Source organism: Melozone crissalis, unplaced genomic scaffold, assembly GCF_028551555.1.
Source record: "Melozone crissalis strain CALT ecotype California unplaced genomic scaffold, PUWL_Pcris_2 ptg000034l_1, whole genome shotgun sequence".
NCBI classification, from domain to species: Eukaryota; Metazoa; Chordata; class Aves; order Passeriformes; family Passerellidae; genus Melozone; species Melozone crissalis.
The window spans coordinates 24,481,624-24,500,580 of NW_026535812.1; the positions used below are offsets into that span (position 1 = coordinate 24,481,624).

Genomic DNA, 18,957 nt, shown 5'->3' on the forward strand with positions numbered 1-18,957 from the left:
GTGAGGGGTGTGAGGGGTGTGAGGGGTGCGAGGGGTCTGAGGGCTGTGAGGGCCGTGAGGGGTGTGAGGGGTGTGAGGGGTGCGAGGGGTCTGAGGGCTGTGAGGGCCGTGAGGGGTGTGAGGGGTGTGAGGGGTGTGAGGGGCTTTCCCTGCCTGCAGCTCCGGAATTCCCCTCTCCCAGGGACTGCGGGCTGGGGGCAGGTGTGTGCCCAACGCTGCTGGGGCTCCGGGATTGATTGCACTGCTGAGGGGCTCCGGGAGCTTCAAAACGCTTCTGGTTAAGAGGCTTTTATTCCCTTTTTTATTCCCCTTTTTATCCCCCTCCTTTTTTTTTTTTTTTAAGATAAATAAAAAAGTCTGAATGTGCTGCAGGTTTGGGCTGGTTTTTTTCCCCTCTCTTTTATTTTAACCTTTTTTTTTTTTCCCCCCTAAGCAGCTCCGCCAGTAGCAGGCAGATCCTGACGTGTCCCCGGCCAGGTTGGACACGGCTTGGAGCAACCTGATCCATGGAAATCGTCCCTGCCCGTGGCAGGGGGGTGACACGGGACGAGCTTTGCTGTCCCTTCCCACCCAAATCATTACAATACGTGTAACAACACAAATATCCTAATAATTAACACGGAACGCGCCCAGAACATGAAAACTATCTGTTTACTAATGAATTACGTTATTAATTTTTATTTGAATTATGAATTTTTAAACATTATTAATTTTTTGACATTATGAATTTTTTCGACATGATGAATTTTTATCTGTTTATTTATGAGTTACATTAATGAATTTATTAATGAATTACGGCGGCTGTGTCCGTACCCACACCGAGGGGCGACGGACACCGATGGGGGAGCGTCGGGGGCATGTCCGGGGGCATGTCCGGGGGCGTGTCCGGGGGCGTGTCCCGCTGGCCCCGCCCCCCACGCGGCAGGACGCGGCCGATTCCCGCTCGGTGCCGCCGCTGCGATGTCCGGCCCGGCTCCGGAGCCCGACAGGTGAGCGGGGCTGGGCCGAGCCGGACCGAACTGGGCTCGCTGCGCCCCCCGGACCCCCCGAGAGCTCCCCGGACCCTCCGCCCGCCCGCGGCTGCGCGCCCTGCGCGCCCTCCCCGCCACCCTGCCCGCTATTGCCGCCTCCCGCTGTCCCCCTGCACCCTCCCGCTGTCCCCCTGCACCCCCCCAATGTCCCCCTGCACCCTCTACACCCTCCCCATGTCCCCCTGCCCGTCCCGATGTCCCCCCAGCCCCGCCCCCGCATCCTCCCATCCCCCACCCACCTGCATCCCCGCATCCTCCATCCCCTCCCGACCGCCGTTCCCGGGGCACCGGAGGGTCCCTGCCGTGCCCGGCCCGTCCCGGTGGGCGCGGGTGCCCATCCCGGCCGTGCACCTGCAGCGGGGCTCGCTCCGAGCCGGGGCCGCTCCGCCGCCGCCGCCGCCGCCGCCGCAGACAAAGCGCGGCTCCCGCTCCGCCCCGGCTCCCCCCGGGCTCCCCCCGGGCTCTCCCCGGTGCTCCGGTGCTGCCGCAGCCCGGAGCGCGGTTCTTGTGTTTATCTGCCCGAGCGTTTATCGCGCCGGCAGCCGCCGTGCCCGTTCCCAGCCCGTGGTTACAGTTATTTATTTGTTAGCGCCGTGCCCGCCGGCCCGCTCGCTGCGCTGTTGTTTCTGTGTTTTCTCCCTCCTCCCCGCCCCGTTCTGCGCCGTTTGCCAGCGCGGGAGGAGGGAAATGCATGCAGCTGGAGGGGCTGGAGGGAAGCGATGCCGATCTTAGCAAGCCAGCACTTGGTGGAAGGGTTGAAGGGTTGCACAAACACTGCCTGGCGCGGCTGCCGGCCCTGGGCAGCATCCAAATCCTCCAGATAAATAAATTTACTCTTTTTTTTTTTTTTTTTTTTTTTTTTTCCTCCAAGATGCAGTTTGGAAGAGCAAACTGTTGTGTAATTTCTTGTGGGGCAAAAGCTTTCCCACTTCTTCCTGCCCTTGACCCAGAAAGTTTTGCAGCCCCTTTGCTGTGCTTTGCCAGGACCCCCAGCTGAGCTGCTCAGGAATCCTCACTCATTGATTTTCCTGCCTCTGCCATTCCCATCTATTTACTCCTTTTTCAATTCTGGGGCTGAGGGGCCCCAGTGTGGTGATGCCCACTCATTCAAGGGGCACTCCAGGAGCTCCCAGGGTGGCCAAAATCAGCCCCCAGAGCTCAGCAGCTCCCACATTTCAGCTTCACCATCCCCAGCATCTCTGGGATTGCACTGTGACCTTCACAGCTCAAAAAAAACCTGCTGGATGCTTCTCCACCTGGGCAGGGTGGAGGCTCTGGGAGATTTCCTGGTGCCACCAGTGCAGTGAGCTGGATGTCACCTGCTGCTTTATGGTGGCTGCACCCAGGGCCATCCCCTTCCTCAGGGCAGCTTTCCTTGCTGGCTCTGCCTGGCAGATGTCGTGGAGCTCCTGGAAAAAGTTTCCAAGCAGGATTTGTGGGTTTGCCACAGATGGCTGTGCTGGAGAGCAGAGTTTATCTATCTGGGTCTCCTGCCTGCCTGGGGATTGCTTGGATTGCTCCCAAATCCAACGGGCACTGGCACGGGCTCCTGGTGCTTGGCACAAAGGGCTGGGAGCAGGAGCTGGTGCCAGTGGGAATTGTGTCCAGGTGTGCCCAGAGTGCCAGCAGGGAGCCAGGGCAGGGCTGGTGCTGCAGGAGGGGAATGGGGAATGCCCAGCCCCAATCTATCCCCTGGATTCCCGGGGCTGGGAGCGGTGCCAGGGGAGGGAGCTGGCAATGCTCTGGGGTGGGGAGGGCTGGCAGAGCTCTCACCTGTGCCTGCTTTTGTCTTCCAGCGGGGCTGAGTCCCTCTCCTCCGATGAAAAAGGTACAGGGGCTTTGGGAAGGGGAGTGGGAATTCTGAAACTGGCTTTAAATCCAGCTGGAAAGGTACAGGGATCTTCAGAAGTGCCCATCCTTTGGAATGGGAATTTGGAAACTGGCCTTAAATCCAGTTGAAAAGTACGCTAATTCTGGGAAATGCTTATCCTTTGGTATGAGAATGGGAATTCTATAATGGGCTTTAAGAAACAATTGAAAAGTACACTGATCTGGGGAAATGCCCATCCTCAAGAATGGGAATTCTGAAACTGGCTTTAAAAACCAGTTGGAAAGGTACAGGGATCTTGGGAAGTGCCCATCTTTTGGAATGGGAATGGGATTCTAAAATTGGCTTTAAAAACCAGTTGAAAATGTACAAGGGTTTTGGGAAATGCCCTTCCTTTGGTATGGGAATGGGAATTCTATAATGGGTTTTACAAAACAATTGAAAAGTACACTGATCTTGGGAAATGCCCATCCTTGGGAATGGAAATTCTATAATGGGCTTTATAACCAGTTGAGAAGGTACAGGGAATTTGGGTAATGCCCATCCTTGGAATGGGAATTCTCTAACTGGCTTTAAACCCTTGGTGTAAGCCCTTTGTTTATGGATCCCTTTGGTTTTTATGCTGGGTTTTAAAATGCCTGCTCTTTTGTTATTTATTCCCTTTCTCTGAGTGCAGAATTGACAAGAGAGGAGTTAAATCCCTCTCCAACTCTTCCTCCCTGCCTTTCCCTTGCAGAGGTGACACCCAATGGCATGGAGGGATCATTGGGATCATCGGGATCATCGGGATCGGCCGAGGAGCAGCCCGAGGGTGAGCCCACCATGGCTCAGGGATTTGGGATTTCCTCACTCCTGCATCCCACATTTCCCCCCAGCCACATCCCCAAACACATCCCTGCCTTCCCAGTGCTGGTTTCTCCCCAAATGACGTTTGTAGGAGTAATTAATTGGTGCCTCCACACGAGTCACAACTGGTGGGACACGCAGCTCCCACCAAGGCTGCTCCCACCTGCCTTGGGAAACCACAATTTAACTGGGATGTGCCGTGGGTGGAGCTCCAGAATTACCCCAGGTTGTGTAAAACAGGAGAATTCAATATTCTGAGCAGCCTTCAGAAGGGCCTGGGTGACTCCAAATCTCCCCTGGTGTGGGATTTGGGATTTGATGTTTTTCCTGCCTCTGTAGCTCTTTGTTTTCTGTTCCATTCTCTAACCTGCTGCCTGGCCTGATGGATCCAAACCTCTGGGTGGATCCTGGACTCACATTCCACCTGTGCCTGTTTTTAAGGAGAAGCCAGTTCTGAAGACAGCTCCAGCAGCAGCTCAGAAGAGGAGTCAGGTGAGCAGGACATTGTGATTTATTTACCTGTAATCCCTTTTTTACAACTGATGTTCAGTGTAAACCAGCTGCTTCTCCTGGGTATAACCTCACAGTTATTAGGGAATGTTAGCTCTGATTGCTTTCCCATTAATTTTTTTGGGAGCCAGTGATTTTCTGTCAATGATCAAAGAGCAGCAGCTTGGGAGAGGAGTCAGGTGAGCAGAACATTGTGATTTATTTTTCTGTTTGCTTTTTAAAAACTGCTGTTCAGTTTAAACCAGCTGCTTCTCCTGGGTATAACCTCACAGTTATTAGGGAATGCTAGCTCTGATTGCTTTCCCATTAATTTATTTGGGATGCAGTGGTTTCCTATCACTGATCAAAGGGCAGCAGCTCGTGCTGCTTTCACCATGCAGACACAGCACCCCAGACACAATACCCACGGATATTTTTACACCACAGCAGTTTTCCAAATACCAAGAGGCCATAAATTTCCTCAAAAGTTGGCAACAGAACTGGCCAAACAGGATGGACAGGAAAATAATGAAAGGAAGTGTTTGCTGTCGGTGGGTTTGTGCTTCCATGGATCTGCTGCCAGCAGTTGTGCTGGTTTTATGTAACACTGATAATTTAACAATCCCAGTGGTTTTGCTGGGCAGATGCAGAGGGGTGGGGTGGAGGAAGGCTGTGGGTCAGGGTGGTTTGTTGTGCCTGTTTCCCCTGCCCAGCAGCAGGAAGGCAGGAAGGATTCCAGGCTGGCCCAGCCTGCAGCTCCATCTCTTAGGGAAAAGGAGCTGCTGGAGAGCATCCCTAGGAAATGAGGGCTGGGAATGAGGAGCTCCCAGAGCTGGGAGTGTTCCTGGGGCTGTTCCAGCCCTGCTGAGGCTGGGGCACACAGCCAGGGCTGGCTGCTGCCTTCCTGCCTCTCCCAGCCCTTATCCCAGGGGGGATTGGGGTTCCAGGGTAGCTGGGACAGCTCCAGCATCCCTTTGGCCTGGGATGGGGAAGCAGCTGATCCTGCAGCTCTGCCCCTCCCCTGCTCCCAGATCAGCCCTCAGGACACAGCCTTTGGCCTGAGGTCTCAGCTCTGCTGCAATTCCATCCTGCTGGGTCCAGCCAGGAGAATCCAGGCACTTTCAGATCATTCTGGGGACAAACACCCTGCAGGCAATGTGGTGGTTTTTTGGGAAAGCTGTTCCCAGTTTCCGTGCTGGGGGCTGAACTTTGTCCTTGGCACCACAGGGCTCGCCCCAGGGTAAATCTTTGTTTAGCCCCTGTGAAAAGTCGCAGGAGTTTGGGCAGTTTAGGAGCTTTTGGCAAATTTGTATCCTGATGTTCAGCCTCACCCCCAGGCTGTGCAAAGCCTGCAAGGACTCGGGAATGTTCTCCTAAGGTGGATTTAGACAAATGGAGTTGTGGGGTTGTCCTGGGTGAATGTGGGAGCAGAAACCTCCTGGATAGTGAGATATTTACTCCAAACTCCTTTTCCCTAGATGAAGAACAGGAGGAGAAGGAATCCCCACCTTACTGCAATGAGTCAGGTAGGAACAGATCTCCTGAGGGCTTTTCTTTTATTCCTGGCTGTTTAATTACTTGGCTTTTCATGAGCTCATCTTTCTCTTTTCCCACTAGGAGGGAGCTGCTTGCCACCCTGTGAGCACTGCAGGAATGAAAATGTACGTTTGTGGGGAAAGAAACACCCACTTACTTTGCATGAGATCATTTGCAAACTGTAATTCTGCTCCCTCCTCACCTTTTTAAAGATTTTTTTTTTTAAATCTATTTCCAGGACCAGAAGGAGCAAGTGACCCCCAGGAGACTTGCTGGAGGACAATTCATGTATGAATTTTTTTAATGTAATGGGTTTGAGTTTACATTGTTCTCACCAAGGTGCTTCAGTCTTTGGGTGGGCAAACAGCTCATTTGCTGCACAAATGCATTTGGATCTATACTGGAGGTATAAATCCTTAAAAATCACAGTTTAGAGCCTGTGCTGCCTCCAGATCCTGGTCCAAGACAACTCCTGGGAGGGTTTTCAGGATGCTGCCTCGTCCTGCTGCAGTAATGAGCACAGGCCCATTTTCATGTGCTTATTTCAGCCTGGCTGCACAGGAGGCATCTTGCCCTGTTCACCCTCCCCTTTAGCCCTGCATTTTCCTGGGATGCAGCACTGTCCCCCCTCTGTGTGCCCTGGGGGATGTCCCTGCAGGATGTGTCTGCTGGGTGTGGGTGTTACCCACAGGGAACACTGGACATGTCACTGTGTGTGACAGTGCTCACGGGGGTCTTATGGTGAGGGAAGAGATGAGGATCTGACTCCATGTTTCAGAAGGCTTGATTTATTATTTTATGATATATATTACATTAAAACTATACTAAAAGAATAGAAGAAAAGGCTTCATCTGAGAAGTCTAGCTAAGAATGGAATGGAATAGAATAGAATAGAATAGAATAGAATAGAATAGAATAGAATAGAATAGAATAGAAAGGAATGAATAACAAAGGTTTGTGGCTCAGAGAGAGAGTCTGAGCCAGCTGACTGTGATTGGCCATTAATTAGAAACAACCTCATGAGACCAATCCCAGATGCACCTGTTGCATTCCACAGCAGCAGATAACCATTGTTCACATTTTGTTCCTGAGGCCTCTCAGCTTATCAAGAAGAAAAAATCTTAAAGGAAAGGATTTTTCATAAAAGATGCCTGCGCCCTTTGCATGAGGGCAGCTCCTGGCACAGGAAGTTTTATGCAAAACTCTCCTTTTGCATAGGCTGGGCGAGCCCTGAGCCGTTTCTGGCAGCCCCAAAGCAGCCTGGAGCATGCATTGGGCTGTGATAAAGCAGGAGGGAGTCCCTGGGGCAGTTGCAGGCTGAGCTCTGGTGTCTCTGCAGGGTGCAGCTGGAGGCTGAGGGCTCCTACCAGTGCAGCAGCACGGGGCTGATCTTCGAGGTGACGGGCAGGGCCAGGATCTCGTACTGCCTGCTCTCCTGGAGCAAGTTCGCCCGGCTGGTGCAGCCGCCCTGGATCGTGGGCGGGCCCCTGTTCGACGTGCGCTGCTCGGCGCCCGGCGCGCTGCTCTCCATCCAGTTCCCACACTGCCTCTGCCTCGGCGGTGAGTGGGCACAGAGGGGCTGCTGCTGGCTGGGGGGGCTATTTACAGACACCAACGAGATGGGGCTGCTGCTGAAAGCACCTCGAGCTGTTTGTTGTCCAGCATCACTCTCATTCCAGGGCTATGACAATGGGAAGATGCCAGCAGCTCACATTCCAGGCAGCAGGCCAAAAAACTTAATGTTACAACTTACTTTATAAGCTTTTTGACCAAAGCAAAAGCACACTGACAGCAGTTCTATCCAGTCACCATAAGCACACATACCTTTGGTTAAACAGTGCTTGCTTATTTCAAATACAATACCTGCTTGTAAGAGACAACCCACAGAGCTCCATTCTTAAGCTTTAACCTTCCCAATATCTCCCTACATAAACTTTCTGTTGCTTAGGGAGTTATTCTAGACAAATGTTAATACACAGATCATTGTTCTGTTTGTCCGTGCTTTTTTACAGTTTAAATAATTTTTCTGCTGACCATTCTCAGAGCTGCTGCATAACTGTAATCACAGTTCTACTGTATCTGAGGCCTGCCTTTTGCAGCCTTCCCAAAACCCTCTGATTTTGTGGATTCCCTCAAAGAGCTGCTCTGGGAGGGCAGGGGGCTGCTCTGGGAGGGCAGGAATTATTAGAATAATAATTCTATTATTCTGTTATCAGCTGGCTGTCCCCAACTGATCCCATTGTGTCCCTGGCTGATCCCAGGGCTGTCCCCAGCTGATCCCATTGTGTCCCTGGCTGATCCTGGCTGTCCCCAGCTGACCCCAGGGCTGTCCCCAGCTGACCCCAGACTGTCCCCAGCTGATCCCATTGTGTCCCTGGCTGATCCCGTTGTGTCCCCAGCTGATCCCAGACTGTCCCCAGCTGATCCCAGGGGTGTCCCTGGCTGATCCCATTGTGTCCCTGGCTGATCCCATCTGTCCCCAGCTGATCCAGGGCTGTCCCCAGCTGGCCCCAGGGCTGTCCCCAGCTGACCCCAGTCTGTCCCCAGCTGACCCAGCTGTCCCCACAGGTCAGGGCTCTGGCGTGGCATTCAAGGTGCTGCACATCAAGGGCGGTGGCGCGGCCATCGAGCCCTCGGCCGAGTTCTCGGCGTCGCACGTCAAGTGGGTGGTGAGCTCGCTGTCCCCCGTGGGGCCCCTGATCCACAGCCAGGAGCCCCTGCAGTACCACGGAGCCGTCATCCTCTACAAGGCCATCGACGAGCACCCCTCCCTGTCCTTCTGGGTCTACCTGGCCACCAACAACGACTCCTTCATCAAGGTACGGCCCCGATGGGAGCTGCCCCTGGGCTAGGTGGGTGGGTGGGTGAGGATTCCTGGCTCCAGCTTGAATTCCATCTCATCCCACCCCTGGATGGGCAGGGACACTGTCCACTGCCCCAGGCTGCTCCAGCCCCGGTGTCCAGCCTGGCCCTGGGCACTGCCAGGGGCAGCCACAGCTTCCCTGCTAATTCAATCCCAGCCCCTCCCCACCCTCACAGGGACAATTCCATCCCAATATCCCATCTAAACCTGCAGGCTTAGAATTTGAAGCCATTCCCCCTTTTCTCTGTCACTGCATCCCTTGTAAATTGTCTCTCTCTGAGCTTTTCCATTTCCATTCTTTATCCGAGTCGCTTCTGCCACGTAACAAGAGGAAACAGCCTCAAGCTGTGCCAGAGGAGGTTTGGATTGGATATTTGGGAAAATTTCTTCAGGAAAAGGGTGGCAAGCACTGGAACAGGCTGCCTGGGGCAGTGCTGGAGTTCCCAGTGAAAATTTGGGGATTTGGGAAGGCAGCTGACAATGGATTCATCCATGTGCCGTCAGCTCTCCTGCTGGCAAGGGTCACTCAGAAATGAGCTCTGAGAGCAGAGAAAAGAGAGGCCATGGGAGTAACCCTGGATAAAATTAGAGCTTCAGAAAATTTGCCAGTTTGAAAATTTGCCTTGCCCTGCAGTGGGTTACATTATTAATTAGGAAATTGGGTTTGTGGGATCATTCAGGAGCTCTGGCAGGAGCAGGACTTTAATTCACCCTATTGCAGTGAGGACAGGGACAAAAACCTTCCTTTTACTCAGCTTGCAAACTCCCTTACCTCATTTCACCCCTGTGGCAGAACAGCTGCAGGGGTTTAGTGATGCTTTTTGAGCACTGTGGTTATTCCTCAGCTCTCTGGGAAGTTTGTGGAGCAAACTTCCTGTTTTTACAGGGCTGTTCTGTAAAGCTGAGAGAACAGCCCAAGGAGCCTCCTGAGCACAGGTTTTAGATTTTAAATCCTTTACTGAAATGAATAACATTGAAATACTAAGCTTGAAATGGTGTTTTCAAATTCTAGGATATCTCAAAGGCTGTAAAACACTCAAAAAGGAAATTTGTTCAGATTGAAAAGCCCCCTGTATGCCAAAAATTGCTGCAGGAAGGAAAGAAGTACAGACTGATCTGTGAGCCAGAGGCTGAAATAACTCCTGAGGTGAGTCCCTTGCACAGCCCTCACTTCCGCACTGCAGCTTCCCTGGAAATGGGCCACAAAGAGGAACCATTTCCCTCATGGACCCCTAAAATTCTGGGATGAAATCCTGGTGCTAAAGTCAACAGCAAAACTCTGGGGAAATTGGAGTTTGGATCTCTCCCAACAGCCAGTTGCTTTCTCTTTTGTTTATTTTATGTAAATATCTATGTTTATTTTCTATTTCTGTTGTGCAGGAGATTGAGTTTGTTGACGGGTCCCTGCTGAAGCTGAAGAGTTACTTTGAGGTGTATTTGGAGAAGCCTGATGACTTCACCCTGTCCCTGGTGGAGCAGGACTCGGATGAGACCGTGTGGAAAGCCAGGCTGAGAGAGAGTGAGTGCTTGGGAATGGGGAATGGTCAGGGCTGGGAGGACCTCAGAGCCCACCCAGTGCCACCCAGGGACGCTTCCACTGTCCCAGGTGCTCCCAGCCCCAGTGTCACTGCCAGGGATCCAGAGGCAGCCACAGCTGTGCCAGGGCTGCCCACCCAGCCAGGGAATTCCTTCCCCAATCCCATCCATCCCTGCCCTCTGGCATTGGGAGCCATCCCCTGTGTCCTGTCCCTCCATCCCTTGGAAATTGTCTCTCTCCATGTTTCCTGAAGCTCCTCCAGGCACTGGAAATCCCCAGTGAGGTTGATAGTAGAACCCTGAAAATGTTAAAGATAGAACTCTGAAAATGTCGGGCTTTGTGTTTTCTCAGATCAACTGCACCTGTGTAAGCAGGATGATAAATGATATAATTGTTAGATGTGATGATTGTTTAGTAATTAAATATAATTGTTATATAACCATAAGAAGAATCATGAGAAACTATATTGGAAATTTAAGGGGGCTATGTTTTGTATGTAATAGAACAATGTAAGTTTAATAATTAACATGAAAGTTATATAATGATAGAATATAAAAACGTGATCGTCTCGGATGTATGGTCGGAATCAGATTTGGGTTGTGACACCCCGATTCCCAGAGCTCTTAACAAAAGCACTGCATATAATCCCTTATGTGATTATGTGTATGTGACTAATGAGGTCACCCCAAAGCTTCTCCTGTCCAACAATCCCAGCTCTGCCAGCAAGGCTGCTCCATCCCTCTGCTCATGGAATGGTTTCATTTGGAACCTAAAGACCATTCAGTTCCAACCCCCCTGCATATCACTCCATAAATCATCCATAGGATTGCATAATATAATAAAAAATTGCATATTATTGCATTATAACCTGCAGTCTCTCTCGCCTGTTTGGGCCTGCTGCAGCACGTGCAGTAAAAGGGGAAAAATCTCCTTCTGTCAAGCCTGAGGGGTTGGAATTTACCTTTTGTGGGTTCCAGCTTCATCCCTGGGAATTCTTGGAGCTGGGGCCCAGCCCTGGGAATTGCTCAGTGACATTTCCTGCTCTGCCCTCCCCAGGGGATTGGATCCACTATGACCAGAACAAGAACGAGCAGAAGAGGAGCACAGGCAGTGAGTGATGACCCTGCAGGGTGGGAGCCCTGGGCTCAGGGACAGCAGGGACAGCAGTGACAGCCCCTCTGCTCCCTCCCCAGGTGTGAAGAGGAGGAAGCCAGCCCTCAGCATCCTGGAGGAAGAGGGGCTCCACAGCAAAAAGCAGAAAACTGGCGGCACTGCAGGTGGGAAAGGGCCTGGCTGGGATTTGGTGTCCTGGGATTGGAGCTGAGCTCGGATTTCAAAGGTTGTTCCCTGTGGAATGGTCCAGGCCTGGGGAAGAGCTGCTGGAAAGGTGTCTGGGGGTGATGGTGGCAGTGGCTGCACATGAGCCAGGCCTGGCCAAGGAGGTCCTGGGTCAGTGATTGTCCCCTGAGCTGGGGCTCCCCCAGCCCTGGGGCACTTTTGGGTTCCTCACAAGGACCTGGAGGGGCTGGAGCGTGTCCAGGGCAGGGAATGGGGCTGGGAAAAGGCTGGAGAATCCTGAGGGAGCTGGGAAGGGGCTCAGCCTGGAGAAAAGGGGGATCAGGGGGGACCCTGTGGCTCTGCACAGCTCCTGACAGGAGGGGACAGCCGGGGGGGGATTTGGGATCTTATCCCAGGAAACAGGGACAGGAGCAGAGGGAACGGCCTCAGGCTGGGCCAGGGCAGGCTCAGGGTGGATTTTGGGGAAAATCCAATGTTTTTCAGATGAAATGGGAGCAAAAAGCTTGACAGACAAGCAGCTGCTGGTGATTGCCAAGCTGCTGGACCGGCACTGGAGGGAGATGGCCATCGAGTGCCTGCAGATGGAGATGAAGGACATCGATGACATCCGCGCCTCGGAGGACGACGTGACCATGCAGAAGCTGCTGCTGCTGAGGAAGTGGAGAGACAGGGAGCAGGGCCAGGGCACTGCAGAGGCTCTGCAGAGGAGCCTGGGGGAAAAAGCCACCTACGAGATCCTGCAGGCACTGCGAGGTATCAGCCTGAGCCCATCCTTACTCATCTGGGGTTGGGAATTCCATCAGGGAGTTTACCTGAGAGAATTTACCTGGGGAAAAAACCACCTACGAGATCCTGCAGGCACTGCAAGGTATCAGCTCCTGGGGATGAACCCATCCTGACCCAGCTGCGCTGGGAATTCCATCAGGGAATTTACCTGGGGAAAAAACCACCTATGAGATCCTGCAGGTGCTGCAAGGTATCAGCTCCTGGGGCATGAACCCATCCTGACCCAGCTGCGCTGGGAATTCCATCAGGGAATTTACCTGAGAGAATTTACCTGGGGAAAAAACCACCTACGAGATCCTGCAGGCACTGCAAGGTATCAGCTCAGCTCCTGGGGCAGCTCCTTGAATCCATCCTGACTCAGCTGGTGTTGGGAATTCCACCAGGGAATTCCATCAGGGAATTTACCAAATCACCACTGCATTGTTTGTTCTGGAGGTCAGAATTGTCTCCCTTCCACTCCCAGCAGTGACTTCATTTCTCGTGGTGTTTTTGTCCCTCAGGGACGGGTACAAAATGAATATTTTTGCCCCAAGTGTGGAGAGCACTCCCAGCATGACCTGGGTGTCCAGAGCAGTTCTTGGGATTTCCTGGAAGTCCCAAGAGGAGCTGTTTGGGTCTTTAGTTCAGGAATGGTTAATTAATGGTTAATTAACACCTTCCCTGATGGAGGACTTGCTGGTTCCATGATTAATTCTCCCTGGAAAGAACCTGGCTGGAAAAGGTGGAGAGCTCTCCCTCTCAGACTCTGTGTCACTGCCTTGTGCTGTCCCAGGGCAAGGAGTTTTTTATACATTTATTTTTTAAATGAAAGATTTTTAAATCCGATTTCCCTCAGTTTGAGAGGAGCTTCCAGAGATCCCACAATCCAGGTGTGTTTTTCCTTTCCCTCAGGTTTCCTGGCTCAGAGCTGAGCCAGCTGGGAGGAGGAAGAGGAGGAGGAGGTGGGAGCTTCCCAATCCAACCATTCTGCTCCCCTGGGATCCTCAGGAATGTTCCTGGTGGGAAATCCAGCCAGGATCCTCCAGAGAAACGTGAGTGGAGTTTGGTGTGGGCAGGAGCCACTTCCAAGGCTTTCAGGAGAGCTGGATCCCAGAATTCTGGGCTTCCCCCCGGGCAAAGCCGCTCCAGGAGGACACAAACACTGGGAGAAGCCACTTGATCTTTTTCATCACCTGGAAAAGATTTTTATTTCCTTCAGGGAAAAACAGGGAGAAGAATTCCCCTGGAACCTCTCACCCCCTCCCAAAGCCACTGAACTGCCAGAATCGTGAGGTGCATTGGATTTCTCATGGATCAGGGAAGAATAATCCGGAACTTGTACCAAATTCCTTGGCGTAATCACTGTATATGTGGAATTACTGTACAGATCCTGTGCATCCAGTCCTTGTCAAGCTGTGGTTCTGCTTCCTGAGATTCCCAAAGATGGGAACACCACTGTGAACTCCAGGCAGCTCGGAATTTCCCCGTGGAATTTCTTCTCCCCTCTTTTCTGTATAGCTTGTCTCCGTTTTTTACGTTTTGTAATTCCTTTTTTTGTATGAGAAACTTTTTATACTTCTTTTTAATTTTTTTTTAAACTTGATTTATTCGAACTTGGATAGAATTTAGGTTCTTAAAAATGTGAGGAGCTGAAATCCCTGTGCTGCAGGATAGGAAGAAAATTGGGAAAAATGGAACTTGCAGAAGAGAGGAGTGACCAGATCCAGGACTGTCTTGTTTTTAAGGCTGTGGGAGACTTGGGATCGTCTTCCTCTGTGTATGTTTGGGAAAGGAAAACATACTTTTGAAAAATAAGGATTAAACAGGAAAGATTTCCATTATTTCCATCTGAATTCTGATTTTTGTTTTAGTTGGATGAAGTGTTGGGAAGTTGTTGATTTCCTGGGAAGAGGAGGAGGATGGAAGTTGTTCCTCAGCCTCTGGAAAAGCTGGAGGAGCCACCAAGGGCATCCAAGGGGTTTTTTGGGGATGGAAATCCCAAAATCTCCCATCCCGTTCCAACCCCTGCCAGGGGCAGGGACACCTTCCCCATCCCAGGTGTTTCCAAGAGGGAAACTTGGATTTTGAAACCAATGACAGGGAGGTGTCTTCCCATGGCAGCAATATCCAAAGTATTGCAAAGGATTCATGGTGGATCCCAAGGAACAAAAAAATCACCCTGGTTTTGAAGGAAACCTTGATTTTATTAGGCAATAAATAGAATAAATAGAGAATATCATAAATAAATAATGGGCTGGAATGAAATATCATCATAAATAAATCAGGGGATAGAATGGAATATCATAAATAAATCCAGGAGTATCATCATAAATAAATCAGAGAGTAGAATCATAAATAAATCAGGGAATATCATCATAAATAAATCAGGGGATAGAATGGAATATCATCGTAAATGAAGGAATGTCATCATAAATAAATCAGGGATTACAATCATAAATAAATCAAGGAATATAATAATAAATAAATCAAGGAATATCGTCATAAATAAATCAGGGAATAGAATGGAATATCATAAATAAATCCAGGAATATCATCATAAATAAATAATGAAATAGAGTGGAATCTCAGATAAATCAAGGAATGTCATCATAAAATGGAATAGAATGGAATGTCATCATAAATGAAGGAATGTCATCATAAATGAAGGAATACCATCCTAAATCATGAAATAGAATGGAATCACAAATCAAGGAATATCGTCATAAAAATCAGGGAGCAGAATGGAATGCCCCCCCAAATAAACCATGGCATAGGATATCCTGAGTTGGAAGGGATCCCCAAGAGAAGGAATTATCATGAGCAGCTCTCGGTTCCTGAGCAATCAGCAGAATAAATACGGATAAATCAGAGTCAGGAACGTTTTGGTGCTCAGGTGTAGCTTCAATCCCAAACCTGGGAATTTAACAAAGCTTAAAAGGCCCAACCTGTGGGAATCCCGTGGGTGCTGAGTGTGTGTTTGGGTCAGGGGGAGCTGAGGAAGCTCAGCACCCTGGAGATGGTGACGCTGCGGATGCGCAGGGCCTGGAGCGTCGCGCAGAGCCGCAGCCGCGCCGCGAACGGCGCCGATCCCAGTGATCCCCACGGTCCCAATGGCCCCGATGATCCCATTGATCCCAATCCCGATGATCCCGACGGTCCCGATGATCCCATTGATCCCAATCCCGATGGTCCCGATGCCAATGGTGCCTCCAGAACCTGCCCGGTGCTGCTGCCCAGGGCCTGCAGGGGGTTGGAAAACGCCTTAAACCCAAAAATTCCCGGGATTTTCACCCCCTCAGGGATAAGCGGCAAGAGTGGGACGTAAGGATGGGCCAAGGGAAATATTTGGGATGGTTAATGTATCATTAAAAGGGAAAAGTTTGGGATATTTAATTTATGGTGAATAGAGTGAGGGAAGAATTTGGGATATTTGTCATAAATAGAGTGAGGAAAAATTTAGGATGGTTTATTTATCATTAATAGGGAAAATTTGGGATATTTAATTTGTTGTGAATAAAGTGAGGGAATAATTTGGGTTATTTAATTTCTCATAAATAGACTGAGAGAAAAATTTGGGATATTAATTTTATCGTGAATAGAGTGAAGGAAGAATTTCGGATATTTAATTTGTCATAAGTAGACTGAGAGAAAAATTTGGGACGTTTAAATTATCATTAAATGGGAAAAATTTGGGATATTTAATTAATCGTGAATAAAGTGAGGGAAGAATTTGGGATGTTTAAATTATCATTTAAAGGGAAAACTTTATGATATTAAATTTATGGTGAATAGAGTGAGGGAAAAATTTGGGATATTCGATTTGTCGTAAATAGAGTGAGAGAAAAATTTCTGATGTTTAAATTATCATTAAAAGGGAAAAGTTTGGGATGTTAAAATTATTATTAATAGGGAAAAATTGGGATATTAAATTTATGGTGAATAGAGTGAGGGAAGAATCTGGGATATTTAATTTGTCATAAGTAGAATGAGAGAAAAATTTGGGATGTTTAAATTATTAAAAGGGAAAAATTTGGCATATCTAATTTGTCATAAATAGACTGAGAGAAAAACTTGGGATGTTTAAATTATCATTAAAAGGGAAAAATCTGGGATGTTTAAATTATCACTAAAAGGGAAAAATTTGGGATATTTAATTTATCGTGAATAGAGTGAGGAAAAAATTTGGGATATTTAATTTATCAATAGAGTGAGGAGGAAATTGGAAATATTTAATTTGTCATTAATAGGATACATTTTGAAGTATTCAATGATAGCACTAAAGGACACAGGATAAAATTTGAAAAATGTAATGATAGCATTAATACGGTACATTTTGAAATATTTATTTTACCCTGAATAGAGTGAGGGTCAAATTGGAAATATTGAATCGATCATTAATAAGGTAAATTTTGAAATATTTCATGATTGCATTAATAGACTGAGGCTAAAATTTGAAATATTGAATCTTATCAATAATAGGGTAAAATTTCAAACATTTCATGATTGCATTTATAGACTGAGGCTAAAATTGGATTCATCAACTTTTAATCCATCTTGGTGCCCCAGGTCTGTTAGATTCCAATATTTGGAGGAGAAATTGAGATTTTCCTTCCCCAGTTGCTGAATTTTGGGGTCTGCGTGGGGCAGGAATCCTCACCTCCATCATCCCATCGAGGGCTGCCAGCAGCTGGGGGTCAGGGAGGCTCCTCAGCTGGGCCCTGTAGGCTCTCACGTCCTCAGAGATGCCCTGCAGGCATTTTCCCTGGGAAAAACAAATAGAATTGTCAGGAAATAAATGGAATTGTCAGGAAATGTGGGAATCTGCTGCTCCTTTTAACATACAATGAGGAAAAGAAGGAGGTTTTTTTGGAAATTTCTGTTTACCTCATCAAAAGTTGATTTTTCCAGGACTGGGCAATTTCCAGGCTGCAAATTGAACAAGAATTGAGATTTGTGATTTAGCAGGAGTGTGGATGATAATTCCATGAAACCATGAGGTGAAATTTAAATGTCATCTGTAATTTCTCTGTGTTTTACCCCTGGATCCGCAGCTGTGCAGGCTCTGAGGGTGTTGGTCTGGTTCTCAGTGATGTCGTGCAGATCCACCTCCTCGAGCGTGCATTCAAACCCCAGGGTGTTGGATTCCTGGGGTGAAAAGGGAATTAAAAAGGGTCCTTGCAGACACAATTTGATACACAGACACAATTTCATGTATCTGTGCTCAGATGAACCCCAGGAATGAGGCTCTGTGGGGACCACGGTTAAATATGAAATACAGGAAATGGTTTGGGGACCATCTCTGACATCCTGGGGCCACCACTGTGTCCTGGGAACCATCACTGATGTCCTGAGGACCATCTCTGACATCCTGGGGACCCATCACTGATATCTTGGGGACATCCCTGCCCTCCTGGGACCATCTCTGCTGACATGGGGACCAAAACTGCTCCAGCATTTCCAGGTTTGGTGTCACCACTGCCCCATCCCTGCCCTCCTGGGTGTCACCACTGCCCCATCCCTGCCCTCCTGGTTTCTCAGCAGCCCCTGGTTGCCCAGCTGGTGCCTGGGGACCATCCCTGCCCTCCTGGGCACCGCAGTTACCCATCCCTGCCTGCCTTGGTGCCATCCCCATCTTTCTGGGTATCATCACTTGCTCCTCACTGGCCTTTGTGTACCTTCACCACCTCTCTGGGTACCACCACTGCTCCATCCCTGCCTGGTTTGGTGCCATCCCTACCCATCCCTGCCCTCCTGGGTGTCACCACTGCTCCATCCCCGCCCTCCTGGGTACCATCCCTACCCATGCCCGCCCTCCTGGGTACTACCCCTACCCCATTTCCACCTTCCTGGGTACGACACCGACCTCATCCCCACTCTCCTGGGTACCACCACTGCTCCATCCCTGCCCTCTTGGGTACCACCACTGCTCCATTCCTGCCCTCTTGGGTACCATCCCCACTCTCCTGGGTACCACCACTGCCCCATCCCTGCCCTTCTGGGTACCACCGCTACCCCATCCCAGCCCACCACATCCTCCCCGTCCCGTCCCGTTCCCCGCGCACCTTGAGCCGCTGCGGGGCGGCGTTGGCGGCCTCCAGGAGCTGCCGGGAGCGGTTGAGGCAGCGCTTCGGGTCGGTCAGTGCCCGGTCCGTGCTGGTCAGTGCCCGGTCCGTGCTGGTCAGTGCCCGCACCGCGCTGGGCAGGGCCCGGGCCGGGGGCAGCAGCAGCAGCAGCGCCAGGCACAGCAATGCCCGCCCGCGGCCGCCAGGCGGCGCTGCCTGCCCGCTCCCGCTGCCGTTCCCGGAGTTTTTCCCGGTGCCGCTCCCGGTGCCGTTCCCGGTTCTCTCCATTCCGTTCTCGCCGCTGCCGCCCCGCTCCATCTCGCTGCCGTCCGTCCCCGCCGGGACAGCTCTTATAGAGCCGCGGCAGCCGCGGGATTTCCCCCCGGGCCCGCCGCGCTCATCCCGAGAGCGGCGGGGCCGGGAATCCCGCACGGCGCTGGGGCGGGCACAGCTGGAGCCCCTTCCTGGGCTCTGCACAAAGGCTTCCAGAGATGTGGGGTGGGCTCGGCTCAGTGCGATAAACCTCCATGGAATCACAGCATCGTGGGATGGTTTGGGGTGGAAGGGACCTTAAAGATGCTCTCATTGCCATGGCAGGGATTCCGCTGTGCCAGCCTGGCCTTGGGCACCGCAGGGATCCAGGGGCAGCCACAGCTGCGCTGGGAATTCCATCCCAGGACCTCCCCTCCCTCTCAGCCAGG

General features: G+C 50.6%; 2 protein-coding genes across 3 annotated transcripts; one reads left to right on the forward strand and one right to left on the reverse strand.

Annotated features, from left to right (window-relative positions):
- Window positions 1-921: 921 nt before the first annotated feature.
- On the forward strand, window positions 922-14,108 carry CARD8 (caspase recruitment domain family member 8). Of its 2 annotated transcripts, none has more exons than XM_054282745.1 (15): window positions 922-989; window positions 2,828-2,859; window positions 3,536-3,670; window positions 4,147-4,197; window positions 5,673-5,720; window positions 5,812-5,855; window positions 5,969-6,018; window positions 7,070-7,290; window positions 8,299-8,549; window positions 9,606-9,740; window positions 9,974-10,112; window positions 11,187-11,240; window positions 11,324-11,407; window positions 11,913-12,182; window positions 13,107-14,108. In XM_054282745.1, the coding sequence occupies exons 1-15, from the start codon at window positions 961-963 to the stop codon at window positions 13,124-13,126; spliced, it is 1,563 nt and encodes a 520-aa protein (XP_054138720.1). In that variant the 5' UTR covers window positions 922-960; the 3' UTR covers window positions 13,127-14,108. The 2 variants fall into 2 exon arrangements, with proteins under 2 accessions (XP_054138720.1, XP_054138721.1); XM_054282746.1 differs by having other exon boundaries at window positions 3,596-3,670.
- A 1,068-nt stretch (window positions 14,109-15,176) lies between these two features.
- Window positions 15,177-18,574, reverse strand: LOC128940695 (interleukin-12 subunit alpha-like). The gene is made up of 5 exons (XM_054282303.1): window positions 18,257-18,574; window positions 17,232-17,339; window positions 17,079-17,120; window positions 16,852-16,956; window positions 15,177-15,434 (listed from the first exon to the last, which is right to left on the reverse strand). Exons 1-5 carry the CDS (start codon window positions 18,572-18,574, stop codon window positions 15,177-15,179), a joined length of 831 nt encoding a protein of 276 aa, XP_054138278.1.
- Window positions 18,575-18,957: the final 383 nt, after the last annotated feature.